The 27793-nt window shown below is 38.8% G+C and overlaps 2 protein-coding genes across 2 annotated transcripts in view; both read right to left on the bottom strand.

Moving 5' to 3' along the window:
* vps39 (VPS39 subunit of HOPS complex) lies at nucleotides 1-22203 on the bottom strand. The gene is made up of 24 exons (XM_063006966.1): nucleotides 21752-22203; nucleotides 18386-18451; nucleotides 18234-18298; nucleotides 18096-18138; nucleotides 17838-17932; nucleotides 17318-17416; nucleotides 17138-17230; nucleotides 16853-17036; nucleotides 14847-14967; nucleotides 14580-14700; nucleotides 12994-13123; nucleotides 12753-12895; nucleotides 12523-12663; nucleotides 12183-12324; nucleotides 11129-11215; nucleotides 10537-10610; nucleotides 9637-9853; nucleotides 8692-8820; nucleotides 8497-8599; nucleotides 8349-8394; nucleotides 7286-7429; nucleotides 3506-3640; nucleotides 2724-2815; nucleotides 1-2258 (listed from the first exon to the last, which is right to left on the bottom strand). Exons 1-24 carry the CDS (start codon nucleotides 21822-21824, stop codon nucleotides 2177-2179), a joined length of 2625 nt encoding a protein of 874 aa, XP_062863036.1. The 5' UTR covers nucleotides 21825-22203; the 3' UTR covers nucleotides 1-2176.
* A 2169-nt stretch (nucleotides 22204-24372) lies between these two features.
* The window catches only part of LOC134325700 (transmembrane protein 87A-like), a 43142-nt gene continuing 39721 nt past the window's right edge, over nucleotides 24373-27793 (bottom strand). The window contains exons 18-20 of the mRNA XM_063007943.1: nucleotides 26766-26827; nucleotides 25723-25753; nucleotides 24373-25610 (exon numbers count right to left, since the gene is read on the bottom strand). Of these exons, the coding sequence (XP_062864013.1) occupies nucleotides 25569-25610; nucleotides 25723-25753; nucleotides 26766-26827 (135 nt within the window). The 3' untranslated portion in view covers nucleotides 24373-25568. The remainder of the gene's footprint in view (nucleotides 25611-25722; nucleotides 25754-26765; nucleotides 26828-27793) is intronic.

Raw genomic sequence — 27793 nt, 5'->3', positions numbered from 1 at the left:
CACATGACAAGAGAATTGTTTATTAGCATTAGTATTACCCTCATCTTATATTTTAATACAACTTTTCAACCCAAACACATCCTGTACATGATGCTTCCAAACATAAGCAACCATCATTTATCCTCTTCAGTCTAGGCAACAGTCTGGGTCAAGAACAAGTAAAATAACAGAGGAAATGACAGGTTAATGACAAAGTTGGATGGACAAATTGCTGCACACATTTAACAAGCCTGGGTGCTGGTGCTACCTAAAAATCACTCCCTACATGGAAGCAATTACAGAGCACCTATGTGCAGTGTCCACTCTAATCAGAAGTGGCTTTGCCTCCATGTAGCAACAACAAGTCCAATTTAGTGCCAGAAATAAATTAACATCACACGTTAGATAGAAGCCAAAAGTGCCATGCTGCTGTGAGCAGAGACATTTGCTGTCAAAAAGCTTTCCACAACAAGAAAACATGTCTGGCTGGTTTGCATATTACATTAAGAATACATTGTCATTATCTTCAGAACAAACTTGCTACATATTTTGTACAAAACTAGAAAAAAAAAGGCAGAACTGACAAAAAGACAAAAAGTATCTGGTTTCATGAATGCAGCCAAAACCACTAAAGTAAATACTGTAAAGCCAAGAGTGCACTCAAGCCGAACTCAAAATAACAGTCTGGAAAGGATTTGACAGGAATTGACAAAGCACAAAACGTAATTTTTATGTTTAATTACATCATGCAAAAAAGTTGGAGAAATAGAGATTATGATTAAGTGCACGGCTGTTGAGAAGCCAATTGCAGTGCAATACAAAAGCTTGTGCTGAAACCTAAAACTAAAGTTAATTGCTGTGTGTATGTGGTGTGCAAACAGTAGAACTGTATATTCCTGAAGCACAAACACAAGCGTGCATGAGACAGTGCAGACAAAAGATAAGGCAAAAGAAGAGAAGAAATCCCACAACAGGCTAACAATGACTGAAAAAAGGAAACAGCATTATTTTTCTACTTTTTTTTAAAAAGCTATCTTTTATGTCAGGCAATTAAATAATTACTGGTCTTCTATTAACCAGGTTCTGTCATTCAACAGTAGAATGTGTTGTACTAAGACCAAGTGGGCACGGGATTCTTCCTCCAGCAGTACTAGGCATCACAAGTTCATAATTCAAAAGGAAAGCCTATCTATTGTTATAGGGGCTTGTAAATGATCAACTGCTTATTCAAGTACTCTGGGTCAATTCTTAACATTTCTTTTGTGAATATAAGTAAGTAATTATTCTATAAATGTTGTTTTAACAGCTACCTGATGTAAATTTAGACCAGCGCTAAAACGAGTTCACACAGCAGCACCATTAGAGTGTGGGCCATTAGTCTAGAGGTAATTAGACAGTAGAGGAACCTCTGCACATGGGGATATGCAATATTTAGCTCCATGCACAAGCCAATATTGAAGTAGGACATAGCAGACTATGTTACATTCACAATGTGACTTGTTTGTCTGGAAGAGCTTTAAAATACGACATCTCTTAATAGATACAGGCTTTGTTTATGGGTCGTGACCAAGCTTGATTAGCTGGTATGAGCTTTGTTAATTAATGCTTAACCGTCTTCAAATAATAGTCGATTACGCCGGCTATTATTATAATGACCTTCTGATGAACAGTTAACCACTAGGCACAATGTCTGACCCAAACTTCTTTTTACTCTTTTTACCATTTTTAACTTCAGTCAAATATAAAATATATTTCTGATTAATCGAGGTGGAACAGAACAATGATAGCCTTTATATAAATGAAACTCAGGCCTATAAAGCTCTCCCACTGACACACAAGGCATGATGTATGACGGATGTTAAGCATGTACCTCAAAATAAAATAAAAAAAACAAGCTATAGGTAGAAGAGGCATTTTTCCTCACAGAAATGAAGAATTCTACAGTATGTTGTGCAGTGTCAATTGTCTTCAAAGCTAGAAAATGATAGCAATTTTGCTTTCACTGATCACCAACCAAATTTCAAGGTGCTGTAACATTTCCTACACAAAACAGTCCTTGTAGTTCGTTGTCCGTGCCAAGCTGCCCACTGAGTGGCAGATTTGCATTCCTTTCATTTAAGTCACTTTCTTATAAGGTACCTTATGTAAAGGTCTTAGTAGTTAGAGATGTGTCTTGAGTACATCCAGCAGGGAAATCTCATTGTTCTGTGGGACACACACTGCGATCCTTACAGCAAAAATAATGGACCACCACACCATTTGGATATCTGGCAAAGGCACTGTGCAAAATGAAGAATTATACATATATTACTTATACTGTTGTATTACGAGGGATCTTCAAAAAGTTTCCGCACTTTTACAATTTCGATGTAAACGGTGAGTAGTAATTGGTCATGTCTGAAAGACAGAGAGAGCTTATAGTCCAGATTTAGCACCATCTGATTTGATTTCCACCTTTTGGGATGCTCAAAGAAGCTTTAAGAGGAAGAAGATTTTCATGTGATGATGATGTGAAAGCAGCGGTGCATCAGTGGCCACACACTCAACCAAAAACATTTTGCTGATGGCATTAAAATGTTGGTACGACATTGGGAGAAATGCATCGGAAGGTAACTATGTAGAAAAGTTATGTCATTTGTTTTTGAAATTTTTAATAAATAGAGTTTAAAAAGTGCAGAAACTTTTTGAAGAACCCTTGTATTATGACACCATGTAAAAAGAACTTGATTAAATGATTAGCATACCTGTTTCCAATCTTTTTCTTACACACTCGGCAGGTCCTCTCCTCAGTTATGACACACTTCACCTGCTGATGAAAGATTCGCTCCTCCTGGACCTGCAGACACAAACAGACATTTACTGTAACACATACTGGACTGGACGCCAATCCATTGCAGGGCCTCGACAAGCCCCAAATACTACTGGGGATTTGAAGTCTGAAACTTAGCGATAGTGGGTTTATGCCTGCACCACCTAAGCGCCAAGGGGTCAGAATATGATATGATACATAATAAATAATATAGTGTACCATTAACCTCTAATCTGACTGCACCCATTAGACTGAGCCATAACCACTGTAATGAAAAAGTCTATGAAGCTTTTGAACAGAACCCAGTAAGTAAATTATAGATATTTATGGATCAGGCATATCAATTCAAGCTATTTAAGCAACATCTGATCACACGATCATATGTACAAAATACATAGAACAGTGGACTCTTTGCCAAGGCCAAAAAAAACATTAAGGGGACATTAGTCTAGATGGTCAGCTGTAATCCAAGAACCCTTAAAATACAAATCTGCCCAAAATTCCTCAGACAAATATGGAAAGACATAATAAATGAGATGCTTCAGCAGTTAAATAATTATATAATTATATAAATAATAATTATATTTCAATGTCCTCCACAAGTGTATGTAAACATTTGACTTTAACTGTACATACACTGCATCTCACAAATTAGGAACACTGTATTAAAAATGACCTACACACTCCCAACTAGCGTTTTTGTCACTTAGTACTCACCCGGAGAAACTCGGCCTGCAGCAGGCTCTTAAGCACCTGGTTGAAGCGTTTTCTCTGAGCGTTCTCCTCCAGCACACTTTCCAGAAACACACTAATTTCCTTGATCTGAGTGTTTGCTGGGAGCAGGTTTATAGCCTAAAAGGGGAGCAACACAGCAATCAGCAAATATAATTCTGAGCAGCTGCATAACTGCATAACATTCCTCTATCATGTCCATAGCACCTTAATCTGTATCACTTTAACCTGCATAGCATTAATCTTAATCTGCACCTTAATCTGTACATTGTTTTTAGCTGTATATCTTGTTTATAGTACATTCAATAATATATTCAACTTCATAGATCTTGTTCATACCACTGCTATTTACCCACTGTAAATAATGTATATCATAGATACCGTATATCCTGCACTTTCTGCTTATTGCACTTCTGGTTAGATGCTAAACTGCATTTTGTTGCCTTGTACTTGTACATGTGTAATGACGTACATGTAAAGTTGAATCTAAAAAAAAAAACTGATTGTGATGTTACGAGGGATCTTCAAAAAAAGTTTCCAAACTCTATTTATTAAGAATTTCAATATCAAATTATATCACTTTTCTAGATAGTCACCTTCCAAAGCATTTTCCCAGCATTGTGCCAACTTTTTAATGCCATCAGCAAAAAATGTTTTGGTTGAGTGCGTAGCCACTGATGCACTGCTGCTTTCACATCATCATCACATGAAAATCTTCTTCCCCTTAAAGCTTCTTTAAAGAGCGGTCCAAAAAGATGGAAATCAAATCAGATGGCGCTAAATCTGGACTAAAAGCTCTCTCAGTCTTTCAGACATGACCAATTACTACTCCTCCCACCCTCACCGCTTCCAACCAAAATATAAAAGTATGGAAACTTTTTGAAGATCCCTCGTACATTAAACACCACAAACGCAACAGACCAAAACAATGAGACTCAAAAAAAACCCTATTTTTATGCTGTCATGTTATCTCCACGGGTAACAATGTCTTTTTTTTATCTTTCTAGGCTGCTCTCATGTATGACAAGTGCACCTCCCAAAGGCTAGACTGTTTGAGGTCAGGTCTTTGATCAGGCCACTGAAGTTTGTTGGGACCAAACTCATCAAACAATGTTTTCAATTTTATAGAATTGCTGATCTTTTTTTTCCTTTTTAAAACATTTGCCAAAGTTAACGGCATATGGTTTATTTTATATCATTAATATTAATTACCTCTTAACAGTGGGTTGGCTGAAACACCTAAACTTAAAAATTAGCAGATGTCTTAATACTTTTGGCCATATAGTGTATGTTAAAAAATTTAACTGAACTGAGCTACCAATTTGTCAATTGATAGCATATCAACCATAGTACAGGTGAGTTTAAAACTAAGTTTTAGAAGGTCAAAACCAGCCCATAATACCTCTAAAGCAATGAAGGCACAAAAAGGTGCTAAAAGCAGCTGGATAAAGCTCGGAGCTCAAAGTCTCTACAGTCACATGTTGAGCACTGCTGGATGCTATACAATACGCTCCTCTCAACTAACACCCACAGTTGTGCTCAATCTCTCAGCATGCAGTCCTGCTGAGGCAGACCCCAGGCCCTCCGCCAGCAGAAATAAAAGCAACAACACAAAAATAAATTAGCAATGGAAGGAGACAAAAGAACACGGAGAGCCTGTTATGGAACACCCATATTTCATCTATTAAAATCAAACAAAGTAATTTGTTAGGCATAAATCATTTTTAGAATGCACGGCATTCAGAGCCTGGTTCAGACTGGTTCTCTGTGTAAGGCAGTCGGGAAATGTCACTAAACTGGTTGATTTTAAGGTTTGGTAAAGCAGAAAAACTATTTTGCATGCGTCAGGCTGTGTTTACTTTCGGCTTTTAGCTGCATCCAGCATTATCTGATCATAAGTGGTCAGCTCTAATTACAGGACATTAATGGGGTGAAATCTCTTCAGGAAAAAAATTATGATCACATAAAATTCCTGGAACAAATAAATACGCTGGAGTATATGGCCAAAGCCCTGTCATGGATTGGCGCTGTGTTTCATGGTGGAACCGGGACTAGGATAAAGCGGTTAATGAAATGAAATGTCTGGCAATAAAAGCCATGTTTGCCTAACTTAACATTCTTTTAATAGCAAACAACCAAAATTATTTATGTTCTGAGCCTAGTGCACAAAACCTCCTGAAGTTTAGCACCAGGTAACCAGGTTTTCTCTTCTGCTTATATGGTTTATGTGTAAAATGCTAAGCTTGTTGCCGAGATACTAGCATTGTACAGTGCACTGGAATAAACTCTGGTAGATAGTTTTTCAACTTGCTGTGACTTTACAGTAAGTGGACTAAACTCAGTCAAAGCATTAGCAATCTGAGTAATGTAGAATTAACTGGGTCACAGTCCATCTGGCAACACTGGGAAATATTGGACGCAGGCAGACGAGAACACTCTGGGCGGGGATCCATTTCTTTGCTGGGCAAATCACACTTTTACTTGCTCACACACACCCGGGGCAATCTAAACGCTGAGAGTCCCGGGAGACAAACAACAAGAACAGGGGAAGATCTCCTTACAGACAGAGAGTGAGAGGACGTGAGGATCAAACCCAAGTCCCTAGGTTGAATTTGAATTTTTGAATAAATGACCATGACCATGAAGCTTCTTTTGCTAGTGAAACTAAAATGCAGGAAAAGTATGCATTTCCCTAACTAATAACAATGAGGCGCATTTGAATGATCCTAATTAATCTTGAAACTTGAAAATGTGGTATTATGTATTGATTTATTAAAATAAAAAGCCTGTAAAAAATTGGCACTGAGGCCAATATGATAGCTCACTACCGCCGAGAGCTTGAGATGTTTGAATCATGTGATTCAATCTTGAGATGTTCCTGTGCTCAAAGTTAAGTCTGACAAAATTCTTACCCATTTTGCCACTGAATGGCCACCAATAAGACAAACTGTTCATATGACATAGCCAAAAACAATGCAAAGACACGGTGGGGAGATTCTGATGCTCACTTACAAACCCAGAACTGTTGGATTCCACTTTAAATTAGAACCTTGGCATTGTGAGAAAAATGGTGCATGGCAAATAGTGACAGTGAGAGTGGGATTGCATTTTAAATAGCAATCCAAGGTTTACTAATCCTAAAATTGATGTTCTGGGTTTCTAGCTCTTTATAAAGATTTAATGCATCCTTTGATTAAAGCAATAAAGTTTCATTATACCACTATCCCTTTATTTAAATCTTCTCATGTCTACAAATCATGACCATTATCAGAGATTTACTGTGCGTTTTAGTTCATCCATTCAATAAATTCAATCAAAATAAATGTTGAGAAAAAAGCCATTAAGAATGTAGCTGTCGGATGTGCCATGGAAAATATTTCTAATAAAATGAATGGCCCAGTTTCATAACACAGTCATTTATAAATCACTCCAGGAATGTGGTGTCATAGCAGGAAAAAAAACCCAAGTGTCTCTAATGTATGCAAGATGTCATATTGAGTAGAACTTGATCCTTCATGTGTACATAGTCACATCTCAATAAATTACAGTGATAAGGCTGAAGATGAAAAAGATGTAAATCTGGGACATTACTGATAAAGAAAAGCCAGCAGTTACCCTAAGAGGCTTGAGACTGGTAGTGGGCATGATGAAGCACAGCAATAAATAAGACTCTGTAAAATGTAATGACAGGCAATAAAATAATACTCTAAGGATTAAAAGACTACTAGAACACAACCTCGGTATGATAGCTGACAGACCTCTCACCTTGGTAGTGTTAAGCTTGCTGTGGTGCAGCTCGAGGACCTGCAGAGCAGCTTGAAGATTAGCCTGGGGTTCAAACATCTTCATTTTAATAGGACAGTTAACATCTGGAGGAGACAGGTACATGCGCAGCAGAGACAGGTACACCTGCAAAGAGAGTTCAGTGACATTTTACCTTTTTAGGACATGTCAGGACATATTTTCAGACAAAGCAAAGTACAAAACTTAGTATTTTTAAGTAATCAAAGTACTAAACAAAGTACTCAGACTATTAGTCAGAGGAACAGCTTCGTTCTTAGAGCTGTGACCTCCATCACCCCCTCTGCACACACCCACCCAAAATCCTAAGAATTCACACATAACTCATATCTTTGCTGCTATTATTGACTGCATGTTTTATGTCTGTGTGTTGTTTGTCTTGTTGCTGTTATTTTTCTTTTTATATGATTCATTTATGTTAAGAAGTACTGCATAGTATTTCGTTGTACTATGTAAGATAATGAACACAGTTCCTACCCTACCCTACCCTACCCTACCCTACCCTACCCTACCCTACCCTACCCTACCCTACCCTACCCTACCCTACCCTACCCTACCCTACCCTACCCTACCCTACCCTACCCTACCCTACCCTACCCTACCCTACCCTACCCTACCCTACCCTACCCTACCCTACCCTACCCTACCCTACCCTACCCTACCCTACCCTACCCTACCCTACCCTACCCTACCCTAGGTGAAGCCAGATGTTTGAAAATCTTATAGTGCTCCTAAAGTCAAAATAAATGCACATACACTGCTTAGGCTACAATGGATGCTGGGTAAAAGCTAGTAAAACAGGGGGAGCTTTCCAAATCGAAAGCTTGAGGTGCCACAGACAGGACCTTTTTCTGGGAGCATATACTTTATTAATAACTTTCAAACAAAAAAAGTTCTGACTTTAACACAAGCTAAGTCTGCAGCTCAGCAAACCAAAAGCAATTAAAAGTTTACTCATGAAAAACAAGCTCATAACTATTCTCAGTCTTATTCATGACTTAGTATTTTAATTAAAAGCTGAACTTACATCTTTACTTCCATCTGCTGATTTGTCATAATGCTTGTGACAGTACCTACAAGGGGAGGAGTTCACAAAGTTGAAGGCATGTTTGTCTGGAGAAAACAGGCATGAAATCTATTAAGCAAGAGCTACTGAAACAAAGCAGCACACTCACTCCTCTGCCATACGCGTGTCCTTCAGTATGTGCACGTAGATAAGAAGTGCTTGCTCATGTTTGCCCATTCGACCCAGTAGCAGGGCTCGCTCCTCCAACAGACCTGACCGGGACATACAGCAGATTAACAGCATGTTCGGTGCTTTTCTAGCATTAAATACAGAGATAATGATCGCCTGGTCGTGAAAGCCTTACCATCAAATGGGAAGTTACTAATAAGTCTGTCTGGCTCATAGTGAACGGAAACCTCCAAGAAAGTCAACAGCTTGTTTCTGAGCTCTCCGAGTTCACCTTCTTCCTTTCCTGCAGCAACAGCTGGGACACCTATGGACAAATTGAGAAGAAAAATATGCAAATAATGCTTGCCAAAGCTATCTTAGGTTGTTTAAAGCTAAAATAAACTGCAATAAAATCATTTAAATGAACCTGTATGATACAAAAATGCAGGTCTTACATTTTGTGCTTGCAATTATAACATCTGTATCAAACAGATGCTGGACTTGGTGCTCAGATGACGCAATGCTGGGTGTTTGAACCCATGGTGATGCTATTGGTTTGTTGGGCGTCTACATACAGACATAATTACCTATGTCTGAGGGAGGTGGAAGACCAAAGTCTGGCAATGGACTGGCATCCTGACTGTGGTTTGTTAGTTTTTCTGGTTATTTTTTTAACTTCTGCAGATGACATATGACTTATAGTTAAAACAAAAGTAAACAGAAATAAATCTGCATTCAGTTATCTGAGCTATGTCTATTTAGATTAAATATTGGAAAAATTCAAGTTACATTTGAAAGATTTATTATTTCACCATAATTATACTGAAGCGAGGCGCTTTGGTGGTGCAGCAGTAAAATATTGTAGTCCACTACCACTGAGAACTGGGGATTAAATCTTGAGCATCTGCATTGACATGATTGATAATGTCCAAGAGGGGGATAGCTGGAAAAGCTGAGCCACAGGTGTACTTGTCAGTGTCCTCTGAGTGCTGGTCCCAAGCCCAGATAGTAATAGGATGGTTGTGTCAGAAACCATGCAAATTCTGGTATTCGGACCAGATCTGCTGTGGTAATCCCCAAAATACGGGAGAGGTAAAAAATGTTTTCAGCAACACATCATTTAGACCCTCAGGCATCATACCTTTAGGCAATGAGTTCAGATACTCCTTCATCAGGGCTTGTACACTCTCTAGATAAAGTTGAATCAGCACATTGTGGAACTCGGGGCCCGTCTCTTCCCACACATAAATAATGTGCTCCAGATATGGCACGGCCAGCTCCTTAAAACCTTCTCTCAAAAAGTTCAGCACCTTGTCTCTGGGCAGCACTTCTACTTCTGGAAGATCTTCTGTGAAAATCTTTAGCCAACACACAACAGAAAATATTGAAGGGATGTACACTTACAGAGCACTTTATTAGGCACACCTATTTGGTGATATTCATTGATTTTTTTATGAACTACACCTACCATAGAGATGTAGTCCATCTGTTGCTCTGTATACTTTGTTACCTCCCAATTGTGCTCAACATTTAACAGATGATGTTTGTGTGATGGACCATTCTTAGCATTACAATGACTGGTATGAGTGTATCAGGCGCAGTGTTGTTGGGTGTTTTAAACACTGTTTAAACTTACTGTCCACTTTATTAGGAACACATACCCTTTGTAGCACACATTGTAAGTGTACAGTTAATCTCTTAACAGTGGACAATTTCTGATCACAAGACACAGTTCTCCTCCCAGCATTAACAATGAGGTGTTTAAAAATGCTGTACCTTCTACACTACCATGCTAATGTTAATGCTGAGAATGGTTCATAGCCCAAAAAAACATTGGTCAGTGTGGGCCCAATGGGGTGCCTTTTTGTAAATGACTGCTAAATAAGTTATTGGGGGAATGACAAAGTGTACATGCATCATTCTTAAACATTTATAATAAAAACATCTACCTAAACACATTACAAACCTTTCCATGTAAGACAATGCTAAACTTAAAGTACTCACTGTACCAAATTCCAAACAAGTACATTTAAGCTCTCACCTTCAGCCCGTCCTCTGGACAGATTTTCAGTACCCATGGGGAAAACTCAAATATAATGCCCAGATTTTCTGCCCCTGTAATAGAAAAAGGATTGTACAGGCAAATTGTTAGGACAGATAAGGAATTGGCTTGTTATGTTTAATCATGATGTATGATCCAATGGTTACCTCAGCAGTGACCAAACTTTTAATGGCAAGCTACCGTTAAGGTTGTGCAAACCAATAGTTAGTGCTCATTGTCCAAGTCTATTCAAACTGTGTTCCAAGTTAAATAACTCCCTTTTTCCCTTAATTTTCCTCCCATTGTAGTTGTATCCAATTACAATTAAGGTCAATGTTTGTCGGTTTGAGGCATAAATTAACCTGAGGCGTGTGCTTTATGTAAGTTATAAAAATAAAGCAATGTAGCATCTATTACTACTTGTCTGCTCCTTAATTTAAAAGACAGTAAAGCTTCTGGAAAATGCAGTAAAAGTAAAAGAAGCACTTTAGTGACGTTACTGCCCAACCTTGCTAATAGGGCTTAAGTGTTTTAAAGCCTAAACACATGTGCGAATGCTTAACAGTAAATGAAACAATATGCATAAACTCACCAAGTCTCTGAAGATACTGCACTGTCCTCTCATGACCCTTCAAAGGAGAGTTGGCTTTTTTGGACTGATCCAACAGGACCTGTAGGGCTACACACCAGAATATTGATTAGATTTCAGCTCAATAGGCTCCTTTAACCTTCAAACACAAGTTCATATTTGACTGACAAAACCTGTTAGCATTTATCAATGGGAAGGGGGATTAAAGGTCCTAAAATATAAAGTAATTAAACTGCCGCATGCAGAATGATACACGTTCAATAAGAAAGGGAGTGTGTGAGGATTGTCTGTAGGGAGTTACATCACTGAAACATCTTGCTGCAGCGGTTTGTTTGGAACCACCCCCATTCATTGAAACCAAAAATGGACAACCTCCAAATGAATAAGATGCTTTTGCCTTTAGGAGAACTGCACAAACAATAACATTGTGAAATCATAAAAATAATCTGTTTTCTCTCTGCTCCCCAACTGTGTTTACCAGAGTTCTTGTTAAAAATGACACACATATCCAAGATACATTTCAGAGCCTTATGATATCCATGCCCAGGGCTTAATGCTAACAGGATTTGGTTGGACTACATGTGCTATCAAAAGGCTGCTGAAACCAACTACAGTCTTAGGCTTGACAGAAGGGTTTTGTAGTGACACAAGAATGAGGGAATTGGAGAAAGCTGACCCATTTGTGCAGCCAACAATCGCAAAGACCCAGGGTTTAGTGGTAGATCAGTTGGATCTATGCCTTTTAGAAATGTTACGTCTCATCCTCTTAAGGAGCTGATGCTGGAGCAGAGACATCTTTTTTGTAAGGCAGAACACGACAATGTTTGCTTGCTTCATTTCTGGGCGGCAAAATCTATAACCTGCTTTTTGCTTGTGTTTCGGTTTTGTGGGTGTAGTAAAACTACCCCTGGGAACAGTCAAAGTAAACTGAAGATCAAACTTTCTGTAGCATCAAATTAATAACCTTGGTCACTCAATGTATATATTTGACCCATTAGGTTTTGGCATATTTTCAATAGTGATTGCTAGGCTAACAGTAAGTAACTTTAAGACTTACCTTGCTGATGCAAGCCTTTCTTCTCATAGAGGATGATCAGCTCGCTGTACTTGTGGGCTTTCTTTAGAATATACTCGCTCTCCTCTACATGACAGTGGTTGTTCTCCAGACGCAGAAGAGGTGACACCAAGGCCACGTTCGTCTAAAAACATAACAAACGAACACCTTGTGGACAATATTTTCACTCATCTCTTGGAAAACCTGTATTCTACAGCACCCCACTGGTGACATCCCGTATAAATAAAAATAAGTAAGCCATGAGAACGAGATACAGAGAACGAGATAAGTACGGGATGTTACCGGCGGGGCTCCGTACTATCCTACACGAAGGTGGACTTACATGGAGGTAGCACTTAAGCAAGGTTGTGTCTATGATCTGAAGAAGCTTCTTTCGGCTTTTGATGGTGGGCGTGCCCTCCACAAGCGGTGAGGTGGTGGACGGGTCTGAGTCATTTAGCTGCTTTACCAGATGACTGCGTTTCTACAAAAAATGAGGTCAAAAACAGCATGAAGATTTTAAACATAACGTTATTCAGTACTGGTGTGTTAGGCTGCTGTGTTTGTTTGTACCTGCGTAAGGTAGTCGATGAGAGCCAGGTGGGCTTTCTCTAGCTCAGCTCCAGAGAGAGTAGGTAGAGGATTGGGGTAGTGCAACTGCTTCCGGTACTCCGAAGGCAGGAGGTCTGGGTACAACCCAATAACATGAGTTGGATCTGTAACAAAGAGGGAAAATTAAAAGATCAACAATTCAATTCTAATCTAATTATAATATTAGTTTATTGCCTTACAGACTTCTCCCACACCACTTTACCTGTGCCAAGCTTGGCAAACACCTGCATAGATTCATCAAAACGCTTCTGGCAGAAGAGATTGAAGGCGTAAAGATTCTGAATATGGTGAATCTGCTGTCTCTTATCACCATCTGAGTCCTCCTTCATTTTCTGTCAGAGTAAGACAATAGAGACAGGTATGTAGTGAAAAGCTGACATGAATTAAGCCAGTACACAATATATAAATTTAGGCCCAGTTTTACATTGGCAATACATTTTGGGAAAGTGAGCAAACACTAAACACATTAATCATGACCGTTCATGCAGTTCAAGCATTAGTGACTTTGTTTCTCAATTTGCAGTGGCTGTATTGCTTTCCAATATGTTTATCAGCACTCAGTGATGCAGCATGAGCTTTATAATTACTAGTTAATGCTTCAGTGATAATCAACAGCTATAAAAGTCCAAAAACACTCAGGAAATGAGACATACAAAAGAAAATAAGCAGCTAAAATAATGGGGTAGCAAAAGATTGTTTTTCTTTCGGCTGCTCCTGTATTTAGGGGTCGCCGGAGTGGCTTATTCTGGTCTGCATATGTGATTTGGCACAGTTTTTACACCATATGTCCTTTCTGACACCTCCTAAGTTTATCTGGGGTTGGAACCAGCACTGAGAGCACACTGACAAGTGCACCTCCTAAAGACTAGGCTGTTTGATCATCCATCCCCACCCCTCCCTCCAATATTTACTGCAAGTGAATACGCCAAACATCATCTGACCTTTTTGCACTGTATGAGCAGTCACATCCTGCATATAGATTTTGTGATAACACACTTTGGCTTTGTTTAAAAAATGATGTAATGCACGACCACCATGCATTACATGATTACATGATTGAAGAGTCCACTTTGCTAGTTTCGTAATCTCAAACGACACTGTGTGGAGTAAGAACAATAATTCTGAGTTTGTACAAATTTATATATGTGCTGCACTTTTAACTGAAGGATAAAAACTGAAAGTACTTTGAAATGCCAAGTCACTAGACTTCCAGTTCAGATGTATAATAACAGTATCAGTTATCAATGTATTTTTTAAAACTAGAGATGCATAATTTCAGTATTAGTATCATTATCTTGGCCCCTGGAGTCCTGTCCTGCATTGAACACTTTGAATAAAAAGCAGATGCTGAAAATATAATGTAATGCTAAATAAAGACAGTTTTAGTCCTTTATCTGCTGCTCCACGAATTAAATAAGTGTTTATTAATGGGTTTGCACAAGAGTCTCTCACACAGAAACAAAAACCAAAAAAACAGCTTTTTAGCCACAGTGAACAGAGAAAAAAGGTTAATTAAGGTCAGATTGGCAACTATGTAGTCCAGTGCTTTTATAATTTATTTTAAAAAACATTGTATGCAGAGATGAATCACTACTTTAAAATTGTCTGTTTATTTCTGGCTTTTCCAGGTCATTTGTTTCTACAGATTTGCACATTTTAACTAAAAGAGGTGGATGGAAAACCCCATATTTTGACATCTATGTGTTATGACCATGATAAATGGCTAAATTCACTGATTTTCAAAAACAAATAGTTTGTAACTGATTTTGTTGTGATGGATTAACTCACAGCAAGCTGAAGTGCCAGCTCAAACTGCTTGTCCTGTAAAAGCTGTCGGATCTGGCTCGCTATGGAAACTGGCACCAGACGCCATACAAAATGGTTACTGGCAACGTACACGATATTGGGCCTGTGACAGGAAAGCAGTATGAGTGGTGAGTGAGAATGAAAAAGAACATTAAAATGCTACCACACAGCTAGTCAGGACTTTATACTCGTTCAATAGCTGTGATGACTTCAGTAAAAAATGGATTTTGGAAGATGTGAATATCTCACCCAGCAGAGGTTATGAAACGTGGCCTCTGTAGCTCCACACTCTGTACCAGCAGCCTTGGTTCAAAGGTACGAATCTCCACATAGCGTGGAAGAACTGCAATAATATAAGGAGGCTGATGCTCTGTGGATGAACAGAAAAGAAGCCACAAGTGAGACAAGGAAACAAATAAGGAACTAGATAAATAAATTCCACAAGGCCAAAATGGTGCAGATTTTTAAAGAACACATCCCGGCCCAGAATAATGCGGCTATATTTTTAGATTCATGTAACATTTAGCCTAGATGCCACAGCTCTGCTCAACAGTAATGCAAACAAGAGTGAGCCAGCTAACCTACACGATCAGGCACAAAAAATGTAAATCATTCAAAACTTCCAAAAATTCCAAATGATGTCAGCTGAACTTTTGCAGAAATGCAGAGATAGCCTGAGTCTACAAGAAATGTAGAGTCCATCAGTGAAGATAACATTACCATAGTCCCACAGGGTAGAAAACCATTTGGAGCCAGGAATGGGCCGGACTTTACTCATAATGAGAGGGAAACTTGATAGCGAGCGTTAAGCTGTTAGAATTTAGCCACGGACAAACTGTGATTATAAGTGTGCCAAACCAGTTATCTTCATGTTATCATTTCAGTGAGGTAATTACATTCTATTATATGCTCTCATCCTAATGGACACAATTTCCATGTTAAAAGAGAATAAAGTAAGGATTTTTACACTCTATGGCAAATGAAAAAAACCACAGATAGAGCAAGTTTTTATTTGGGTAAAAAATGTCCTGTACTTGAAATCATAGCTATCTATACTATCTCAACCCTTAATGCAGTGTTAGATTATCTTTAACACCTGCCGATGTGATTCCTGACACAGTATGAAAAACTCATTAAATAAATTCTTTGTTTTAATCAGCTTACAGACTCAGATATAGTTAATTTAATGACATAATGACCTGCATAAAAACTGTTGCCTGTACTAACATTTTGTGGTAGTGGTAGCTCAGTGGTTAAGGTACTGGACTAGTAATCAAAAGGTTGCCTGTTCAAGTCCCTTCACCACCAAGTTGCCACTGTTGGTCCCTTAAACAAGGCCCTTAACCTTCAATTGTTTAAATTGTCTTTAGTCATAATTGTAAGTCGCTTTGGATAAAGGCATTCGCTAAATGCCACAAATGTAAATGTAATGTTTGTTTATTAGGATTTTAACGTCACGTCACTTTGGTTACATTCATGACAGGAACGGTAGTTACTCAATACACAAGATTCATCAGTCCACAAGTTTATATCAAACACAGTCTTGGACAATTTGGTGTTTCCAATTCACCTCACTTGCATGTCTTTGGACTGTGGGAGGAAACCGGAGAACCCGGAGGAAACCCACACGGACACGGGGAGAACATGCAAACTCCACACAGAAAGGACCCAGACTGCCCCAGCTGGGGATCGAACCCAGGACCTTCTTGCTGTGAGGCAACAGTGCTACCCACTAAGTCACCGTGCCGCCCAAATGTAATGTAAATGTAATTTTGGACATCTTCTCCTGTTAGCCGTTGGTTTTAAACTATTAGTTATTACCAGAGTTATTGTAATTTAATCCTGTTGGAGCTTGTGTGGCCCAGCTGTAAATCATGATAGCTCACTGGTACTGAGATTCAGGGTTCAAATCAGCAGTGTTATCAGCCGGCTATGGTGCCTGACAGCCTAGCCATTGGGAAGCGCATTGTGCTCTCAGCGCCCATTCCAAACCCAGAAAAACTAAAATTGTGTTAGGAAGGGCAACTGGCGTGAAAACTGTACCAGACAGAACTAATAGAATTAAATGACATTTTTTTTAGCCGATTCACCTATTGGGAGTTACCAAATGCAGACCAGAACGATCTGCTGTGGCAACCTACAACACAGAGAGCAAGAAAAAAAATGGGAACCACATAAGTACCCAAAGAGATAAACTTTTCCTTTGAAAGTGATTGCTTAACCAATTTGTAGATATAAAGACATTAACGTCATACCCATTGCAACAGGGATGTCCGTCCAGTTGAGGGCACACTTCTGAGTGCAGGTTCCTTCCTCATTTAAAACCACTGTTAGGTCATCCTGACCCACAGCCACCTTCCCATCAGCTAGAGGAGCAACCAGTGGCTCCAGCTGCTTCCCAGTTGGGAACAACTCTTTGATCGAGCCACGACCATCCATCTAGGAAATGAAAAAGAAAAGAAAAAAGTTTTTTATTTAGATGGGTTGCATGACATCATATGACCTCAAAGAAAGACTTGCGTGCATGTTTTGTAACTTACCCGGATCAGGTAGTAGTCACGCTTGAAACCCACACATATTGAATTTTCACACCAAGCCATGGACTTTGGAATATCGGGAACGGCAAAATCTGCCTATAGGACACATTTCCTTATATGAAGAACTGCGCAATCATTCAATTTACATGACTAGTTTGATAAAACCAAAAAGACCAAACAAACCTGCAATTCATGGAACTCTCTGTCCTTCCAATAATACAGCTGGAGTTTTTTCCTGACAGCAACACACATCCGCAATTTAGCTTCACCTGAGCTGGACTGCTGAAAATCAATACATACCAAAAGGTGTCATTAAACTGAGTTAGAAGTGCCTAATAACAAACAATAACAGCTCATTTATTAGTAGTAATTTTCATTCATTCTGATCAGGATCACGGTAGGTTCAGCTTTCCTGGAATCACTGAGGGCAATGCAGTAAAACACCTCAGACAGGATGTGGGGCCATGGCCATTCAACCCCTCCCCCCTCAGACATAGCCAATCATGCCTGTATGTCAATGTCCAGCCGATAGCACAGCTGGGGATTCGAGCCCTGTATCCCAGCAGCAATGGGCTATTATTATTTACCACTGCACCACTCAAGTGCTTTATACGTATTGTGGGATTTAATATAATATTACAAAGTCTAACTGTTCTTTCCATTTACTAAACTTGCTATATTAAATCTAGAACTTTGGACACACCTGTACATCACAAGCAAAAAGTGTAGCTCCTTTAGCTTTTGTTACCACAGTCATCTGCTGAAACGTGAGCAAGTCATGGACATAAATATTATTCTCTGAAACACAAACGCAAAATTACACTTATTATTTTCCAAAAATAAAGTACACATTTTATTTTTATGATGAATGTGGGAGAAGATGTCTTCCCGAAGGAAATACAATCAAACAATGGGTTAAATGTGTATAGACATAGAAAAAAAAAAAAAGCAAAGGCCTTACCCAACAGACTGATCAAAATATTGTACTGGGATACCACATACAGCTGATGGTAGAAAAAAAGCATCACATTGATTAATATCACATAGAAACTTTGCACTGAACAACACAAGTGATAATGAAACCAGTAGATATAAATACCTGCTGAATCTTCTTTGAAAAGTTCTTGTTGGATTTTTCTAGTGTTACCTCAAATCTGTTTGTACCTGTAAGTGATAAGTTTAAAAAAATTAAGAAGCATCAATAAAGCAGATGGCCAAAGCTTTGGTAACTAACAAACAAACACATCCAACCTGCATCCTTTTTAATTCTGTACAGAAGCAGGTGGCCTGGTTTTGTGCCCACTAGGAGCCAATTCTCTGCAAAAACAACAATATTAAATATTAGGAAGGTTACATGCTTACAGGTTACAGGTTTACATTAAAAGAACAACATAACAATAATAAGAAAACGTGTTCCTTCCTGGACTGCGATGTTATTAACAGAGCTAAAAGTGATTAAATGTAACCTAATAGGGGCACTCAGGTGGCGCAGTGGTCTAACGTGAAAGCACACCACTGTGAATTGTTCTAACTCATAAATTTGAATCTTAGCAAAGCCACAAACACAACTAGGAAATTTGATGCTTCCAACTTTGCAGCCACAGTTGAAGAAAGGGCCCGTTCCTGTTTTAGCAAGACAGTGCCCCAGTGCACAAAGTAATGCCCATAAAGACTTGAAGAAAAGCTTGGTTCAAAAGCTTTGACCCCAGTTCCACTGAACAACTTTGGTATGAACTGGAACATCAATTTAAGATTTATTGACTAACATCAGTGCACAGCTATACTTGTTTGACTGAATGGGAACAAATTCCCACAGATAGACTTCAAGAAAAGAAGCTTTTAAAGCTCAAAAGATCACACAGATGTGACTAGTTTAATACCATTTGTTTTTTAAAATGGTATGTCCAACAAGCTCATGGTCAGGTTTCTAACATCAGTGCCCAACCGTACACATACTCTGCCACAGAGTGGGAACAAATTCCCACAGACATACTCGAAGTGTGGCAGCTGTTGTAGCTGAAAAGATCATACTGAAGTGACTATTTTAATACCATTTGTTTTTGATATATGATGGTTAGGGTTAGGTTTCTAGCATCAGTGCCCAGTTATACAAGTGGTGGCTCTTATAGCTCAAAAGATCACACAGAGGTGATTATTTTAATACTTTTTGAAATGGGATGTCCAACAAGCTCATTGTCAGGTTTCTAACATCAGTGCCCAGCCATACAAATACTCTTGTAACTGAATGGGAACAAATTCCCACAGACATACTTAAAGAATGGTGGCTTTTATAGCTCAAAAGATTACACAGAGGTGATTTTAATACAATTTGTTTTTGAAATGGGATGTCCAACCATCTCATGGTCAGGTTTCTAACATCAGTGCCCAGCCATACAAATACTCTTGTAACTGAATGGGAACAAATTCCCACAGACATACATGAAGTGTGGCAGCTGTTGTAGCTGAAAAGATCATACTGAAGTGACTATTTTAATACCATTTGTTTTTGATATATGATGTCCAGCAAGCTCAGGGTTAGGTTTCTAGCATCAGTGCCCAGTTATACAAATACTAGAATGGGAACAAATTCCCACAGACATACTTCATGAGTGATGGCTTTTATAGCTCAAAAATCACACAAAGGTGATTATTTTAATAATTTGTTTTTAAAATTGAATGTCCAACAAGCTCATTGTCAGGTTTCTAACATCAGTGCCCAGCCATACAAATACTCTTGTAACTGAATGGGAACAAATTCCCACAGACATACATTGAAGTGTGGCAGCTGTTGTAGCTGAAAAGATCATACTGAAGTGACTATTTTAATACCATTTGTTTTTTATATATGATGTCCAGCAAGCTCAGGGTTAGGTTTCTAGCATCAGTGACCAGTTATACAAATACCCTTTTAACTGAATGGGAACAAATTCCCACATATATACAGTGTATCACAAAAGTGAGTACACCCCTCACATTTCTGCAAATATTTCATTATATCTTTTCATGGGACAACACTATAGACATGAAACTTGGATATAACTTAGAGTAGTCAGTGTACAACTTGTATAGCAGTGTAGATTTACTGTCTTCTGAAAATAACTCAACACACAGCCATTAATGTCTAAATAGCTGGCAACATAAGTGAGTACACCCCACAGTGAACATGTCCAAATTGTGCCCAAATGTGTCGTTGTCCCTCCCTGGTGTCATGTGTCAAGGTCCCAGGTGTAAATGGGGAGCAGGGCTGTTAAATTTGGTGTTTTGGGTACAATTCTCTCATACTGGCCACTGGATATTCAACATGGCACCTCATGGCAAAGAACTCTCTGAGGATGTGAGAAATAGAATTGTTGCTCTCCACAAAGATGGCCTGGGCTATAAGAAGATTGCTAACACCCTGAAACTGAGCTACAGCATGGAGGCCAAGGTCATACAGCGGTTTTCCAGGACAGGTTCCACTCGGAACAGGCTTCGCCAGGGTCGACCAAAGAAGTTGAGTCCACGTGTTCGGCGTCATATCCAGAGGTTGGCTTTAAAAAATAGACACATGAGTGCTGCCAGCATTGCTGCAGAGGTTGAAGACGTGGGAGGTCAGCCTGTCAGTGCTCAGACCATACGCCGCACACTGCATCAACTCGGTCTGCATGGTCGTCATCCCAGAAGGAAGCTGACGCACAAGAAAGCCAGCAAACAGTTTGCTGAAGACAAGCAGTCCAAGAACAAGGATTACTGGAATGCCCTGTGGTCTGACGAGACCAAGATAAACTTGTTTGGCTCAGATGGTGTCCAGCATGTGTGGCGGCGCCCTGGTGAGAAGTACCAAGACAACTGTATCTTGCCTACAGTCAAGCATGGTGGTGGTAGCATCATGGTCTTGGGCTGCATGAGTGTTGAACTGCCTTGCTGAGGAAGCTGAAGGTAAAGGTGATGGACTAAACCCAATTGAGCACCTGTGGCGCATCCTCAAGTGGAAGGTGGAGGAGTTCAAGGTGTCTAACATCCACCAGCTCCGTGATGTCATCATGGAGGAGTGGAAGAGGATTCCAGTAGCAACCTGTGCAGCTCTGGTGAATTCCATGCCCAGGAGGGTTAAGGCAGTGCTGGATAATAATGGTGGTCACACAAAATATTGACACTTTGGGCACAATTTGGACATGTTCACTGTGGGGTGTACTCACTTATGTTGCCAGCTATTTAGACATTAATGGCTGTGTGTTGAGTTATTTTCAGAGGACAGTAAATCTACACTGCTATACAAGTTGTACACTGACTACTCTAACTTATATCCAAGTTTTATTTCTATAGTGTTGTCCCATGAAAAGATATAATAAAATATTTGCAGAAATGTGAGGGGTGTACTCACTTTTGTGATACACTGTACATCAAGAAGCTTTAATAGCTCAGAAGATCACACAGAGGTGACTATTTTATTGTTATAATTTTTTAATGAGATTTCCAACAAGCTCATGGTCAGATTTCTGAATACTTTTGGCCATATTGTGTACATCTACCATGTTGTTACAACATATAAGCATTCAGTTAAAAGGCTACAGCCATTAATTAGCAGCCATAAAACAATACAACAACAAATTATGCAGAAATTAGAACAGGTCTTACCCCACGCTGCCAGGCAGTCGATCTGGAGGGGCAGTTTCTCCAAAATTGGCACAGGTTCGTATGCGTCATGCATGATGGTGGTACTGGTTAGAAAACCAAGTTATAATGAAGTAAACGTACGAAGTGAAAGCGCTTTAAATCAGCTCCCGTCCAGACTGTAAACAATTCCCAAGCGAACACGCTATGAGAAACAATTAGCTAACACGTTTACACGTTACACAGCTCAGCGGAGAGTGTGTTAATCAGCTGATGTTCAGGTCATCCTCCACGATTTCCTCATCAGTCCGAAGAAGCAAAATAACGCAGTGAGTGGAAACGCTAACAGTGAGCTAGTTAGCTGCTGGCTGTATCCGCCATACTGTCAACAAACCACAACAACGCTCACTCACAAAAACACATTTAGCCCATGCTTGTCACTAAGTTGTATTTATTAAGCTCGAGTTTACTTGTTGGGTTTGTTAAACCAATAAAACAAAGAAAAACTTTTAGCGTTTAACAGCTGAATAAGTCTGAGGCTAGCTGCTGTTTTTACTCTTCCCCTTAGAGAACTACTTCCTGTTTCTGTCACATGTTCTAACAAGCACGTGAGCAGCATCAACGCTCACGAGAGCTTCGTGGTAAATTCGGTTCATTTTATGGACTCGGGTTAATCTGACTCACTCAGTTATGTGATCCGGTTCACTTGAGTCACTTGTACTGACATCTTGATTGCAATTGATTTACTGCATGAAAATAAAATAATAAAAAATATAAAAAGAATATCACTTGTCTTTCGTGCACTCATCTTCTGTAAATAAATCCTCTTAATTCTCTTGGCACCTCACACTTCTCTTGTCAGTGACAAGTTGACACTTTTTTCTAAGTGGAATCTTGATCTTGGGGGATAGGAACAAGGAATGGGGGGGGGGGGGGTGGAGTCACCTACCAGTCAGATGGATATATTAATAGATCAAGGGTTCAAGGGGGATGGTCAACAACAAATTGCCATGGTAACTTGACCCAGTCAGGCAGCCACAGTGGCACCAAAACAAAAGTCAATAAATTACCATGGTGAAGGGCTATGATACTCCTTAAGTGGTACAGTCCTAAAGTAGCCTTTAAGCATTTGCATTTTAATAATAATATAACTATATTTTGTTGTTGTGAAAATATTCTGCATTATGAATCTATACCACTACTACTGATAATAATAATAATTATTATTATAATAACTATAATAAGAATAGCATGAAGAATAGCATAAAATCAGCCACATAACGAACACCAGTGTGTTTAACCGCTTGTTTATTGGAATATTTAACTTATTACTTAGATTCATGGACTGGAGTAAAGTCGGTTCAGCCAAATCACAGTCCGCAGTGTTTCCGGTGAGTCTGCTCACTCGCCTTGTGTACTTAGCAGTGGCCAATCAGAGGACTCATAGGATCCAGGTTAATTGAGACCTCAAAGTCGTGATTCCTGATTCAGTACGAAGATTTAAATCATTAACCCGGGTGATTTAGGAACCGCCCAGCTCTATTTCACGCTGAATCTTCACTGATTGGATGTCTCTATTAATTCGGTGTTTTAAGGACCACTTAGACCTGTTCACGGTCGCTGTGGGTCCCGTGTGTCCTGAAAGCACTGGTAGCAAGGCAGGAATACACTCACCATGGACATAATTGACCACAGGGAGTCACACATTTACTCACTTACACTCAAGAGGCTATTTAGAGCAGCGCTCCTCAACATTTTTTGCACCACACACCGGTTTCATATAAGATATAATTTCACGGACCGGAAGGATTTAAAATAGAATAACTGTAGAATGGAAAATCAGTGTAAATCCTAAGCTTTTTTTGATGCAACGAGACACTGCTCCCACCTAGTGGTGATGGAGACAATAACACCCGAAGATTGTTGGAAATTTAATTGCTCTTGTAGCGATCTCTAATTATTTATTCTTTCTGTGCGGCCCGGTAACAAATGACCCACGGACCCGTACCGGTGGTTTGGGACCACTTATTTAGAGAACCCAGTTCATCTTCTCCATTCAGAGGACATCCTCACAGACAAAGGGAGAACATCTCCTAGTTTTAAGAAAACAGTCTTTCTAACCTATATGTCAACTTGAAGCTAGCTGCTGAAAAATCATCCATGAAAAGTTGCATTATTTTTGTGATCATCTCAACTGTTTGGTAGAGGCTCATTAAAAATACTGTGCACTAGTAAAAAAAAATATTGTTTGTTGTTGGTATAGTCTCAAGAAACTATGAAATGCAAAGAAATATATATTTTTTATTTCTTTGCATTATTTTCTTGGGGACACACATTGTGTGGCACATATTCTGCCAGCTGCATCACCATGTTACCCTATTTTACTATCATTTATCCATATGTACTTATCACTTTAGTAAATATAGCAGGGCATCTCATACATTGACATCACTCACTGGTGTCCAGGGTCAACTTAGAGCAGCAAATCCATTTTCTGCATAGAAGTTTGAGGAAGTCAAAGAAAACCCACGTACACTCATAGATCTTACAGAATTATAAAAAAAAATGCAATCATATTTTAAAACCATAGAGATGCTGATGTATATTGTGTGAGAATGGCTTACCACCCAATAATAACTGGTCAGTGGGGGTCTGACATGAGTCCCTTTTTATTAACAGATGGGGGAGACAGGATTTACAGTGTACAAAGCAAAAGATGGTCAACAGTCAGTGAATGCGTATCAGCAGAGTGCATCCATATGGTAGGTGTAGCTCAATAAATGAGCAATAAATGTAAGTACAGTACCTAATAATCCACAACACAGTCAATGAAATATTTTCTGCTAAAATATGCAGAACAAATAATAATAATGTTTGTTGTTGAAAAGTTGAAAAAAAGCTCAATGTAACTAATAAATGACATCTAACAAAGATAAATTAATACTAGACTAGACTAGAAGACAGGCAAAAGAAATGAGATAAAATAACAAACATTAGATTAAAAAAAAATATATTAAGCATAATCTTATTTCAAATGACCTGAATTGTAGCAACAATAAAGAAGGCAATCTGTGACCAGGTTGTGTAATGATGACAAAATTCCAACCCATGAACATGGGTGTATTGTTGGAATGTCTTTAAAGCAGTGGTCCTTAACCTTTTTTGCCTAGTGAGCCCATTTTAAAAGTACCCCCCATCATACACCCTGCCACACAGTCTAATATTCCTACTGCATTACTGTAAAGAAGAGCATTTTCACAGAATGTTAGCCATTGTCTCTCTGAAGTTATTTTCTTAATTCAGGATTAAAATAAATAATATTAGCAGATACATTTCATTATCACATTCTATTTCAGCCGATGCAAATCAACAAAATAGTAATATTGAAGAGGGAAAGATCACTCCGCTGAGTTCTTTTTGTCCTGAGTATTAGAGCAGCTCATAATCAAATTATAAACATGTATTATTTCACACACTTTGGTTAGTGATAGCTGCCTATAATTCAGTATAAACAGTTTTGTAAGAAATGTGCAACTCCATCTGTATCTCAGACCAACCCAAGGTTGAATACCCCTGCTTCAGAGGATTAACAAAAAGCTGCAGCACTTTGGATGAATACATTAAATAACCAGCTACCATTCCCCAGCACTACAATATTTGCCAGAACTTTAGCACTTAAACTTAAGAATACCACAGCAGACCAAAAACTTTACTGGTCAGATCATTTGCCTTCATAAAAAATTGCTGCCAGTCATAAGTCTTACATGAATGGCATTTCACATTATTGTTCAACTATTCATCTGCACTCATTAAATAAAAGCATGCTTCTTCATCCTGCTGCCTAATCCATTTTAGACCTTTCCATCTTGGTTTTGAGAAATTCCTAGAAAAAAGAAGATACAAGAAATGAGTAAATGCTAATGTGTATACAGCAAAAACTGAATCTTTAACTGAAATGATAAGGATAGTAAAATTTATCTATGTATCTATTTTACCTCTTCCCCATCCAACACCACAGGCAAAGCCCTGTAAAAAAAAAAAGAAGTGTTTAACACCATGAAGTGCAAAGACCAAACTGCAGAATTCAACATGAATTATTTATGTATTAAAGCTAAAAAGTGCAGTATCATTATTTTGTGTAATGATGCAATGCTTGTTTTTCCTTTTTTTGGAAATTGCATTTATAACTAATTGTTAATTGCTTAAGGTTTCTATTTATTATTTCATTATCATTTTCCTATTGTACCACTGCTTTAACCAGGTCAGGGTTGTGGTGGGTCTGGGTCTGCATTAACACACCAATAGCGCTGCTGGGAATTCGAACCCTGGATCCCAGTGCTAGACGGCTAGTGTAATTTACCTCTGTGCTGCTGAGCACCCACATTTATTTCTTGTTTTGCAAATGTATTTATAATATATGGCTCCAACCAGAATAGGGGACAGTGGTAGCCTAGTGGGTAGAGCTTTGGGCTATCAACCAGAAGATTGGGGGTTCAAATCCAGGCTCTGCTATGCAGCCACTGTTGGGTCCTTGAGCAAGGCCCTTAACCCTGTCTGCTCCAGGGGCGCCGTAAGGTGGCTGACCCTGCGCTCTGACCCCAGCTTCCAAACAAGCTGGGATATGCGAAGAAAGAATTATTGTACTGTACATCTGTATATGTATATGTGACAAATAAAAAAGTATATCTTCTGCTGCTTCCCAACTGAACTCTTCAACCATCCTTATGCAAAATACAAGGAAACAACAAAATCTTGAACTAACAGCAAAATAAAAACTCTGAACTCTTTACTAGGTTTCCACTACTATTTATTAACAGTACTCCAGTTGGTTTAATACACAGAAGTTAGTACTTCTTAATTAATTAACATAGTTTGCTCAATTAAAGTAGCTAATAGCATATTATAAGTACATATTTTGCATATCATTTCATGCAGCCATCTTCAAAATATTTTATAAGATAGAGAGTCTTGCTAACAGTTCTAGAAGTAATTTTAGTTCTGCAGTATGATGGCACATCAAATATGGATGTGTACTTACATGTCGACTACAGTTGTAGGGATGTTCTCCTCTACCCAATTCATGTCCTCATCCTGGGAGTTCTGAGAAGCCACAACAGACTTTAATACAAATTCCAAATTCCAAAACAGCTGGGACATAGTATGCAACATAGTAAAAAATGGTCATTTTGTAAATATACACAAAAAGACAATTTAGAAGGCATCATAAGTTGCTTCAATTTGATTATATACACCCACAAAGCACCTTAGTAGGTATGCCGATCTGGTACATAGATTCATGCTTCACCCACCACACAGGTTAACTTTGTGAGTATACAATTACTAACTGTAACTTATCTGTTGCTGTGTTTGCTTTGTTACCTTCCCTATACCCCATTATTTAATCAAAATGGACCCCTATGGTACGCTCTCTGAGCAGGTGATGTTTAAGTGATGGAGCATTCTCAGCCCTGCACAACTCTGACTTGATTATGACACTAATAACATGGTAGTGTGGTTTTACTGGTATGAGTGTATCAGGTGCAGCAGTGTTGTTGGGATTTTGAAATACTGTTTAACCTTACTTGTCTCTTCATTAGCACTACCCTGATAAAATCTTCTTTTTATGCACAATGTGTGTTCTCACTAGTCTTTATCAGTAGACATGATCACAGGATGCTGTTGGCTTTATATTTTAAGTTAGATCCCTATTATAATAATAATACATTTTATTTATATAGCGCTTTTCAAGATACTCAAAGACGCTTTACATAAGACAAATAATCAAAACAAATACGTACATACACCACACTATTCACCTCATAGCATTGACAATGGGGTGTTTAAAAATCCCAACAACACTGCTGCACTTGATACAATCATACCAGTACAACACATGCTACCAAGTCAATACCATGTCAGTGTCACTGCAGTGCTAAGAATTATCCATTCATTAATTAGGCAGTGGTGGTCCTAGCTTGGAAGGGGGACTTTAAGTTGATAAATGAGGTATATGTACTGACAACAGTTTGACAAGTATTTTGGAGCTCATGTGATGGCATCCATCAA

Source organism: Trichomycterus rosablanca, chromosome 13, assembly GCF_030014385.1.
Source record: "Trichomycterus rosablanca isolate fTriRos1 chromosome 13, fTriRos1.hap1, whole genome shotgun sequence".
Lineage (NCBI taxonomy): Eukaryota > Metazoa > Chordata > Actinopteri > Siluriformes > Trichomycteridae > Trichomycterus > Trichomycterus rosablanca.
Note: the sequence above shows the minus strand (reverse complement) of the source record. Positions and strands in the feature narration are given on the sequence as shown.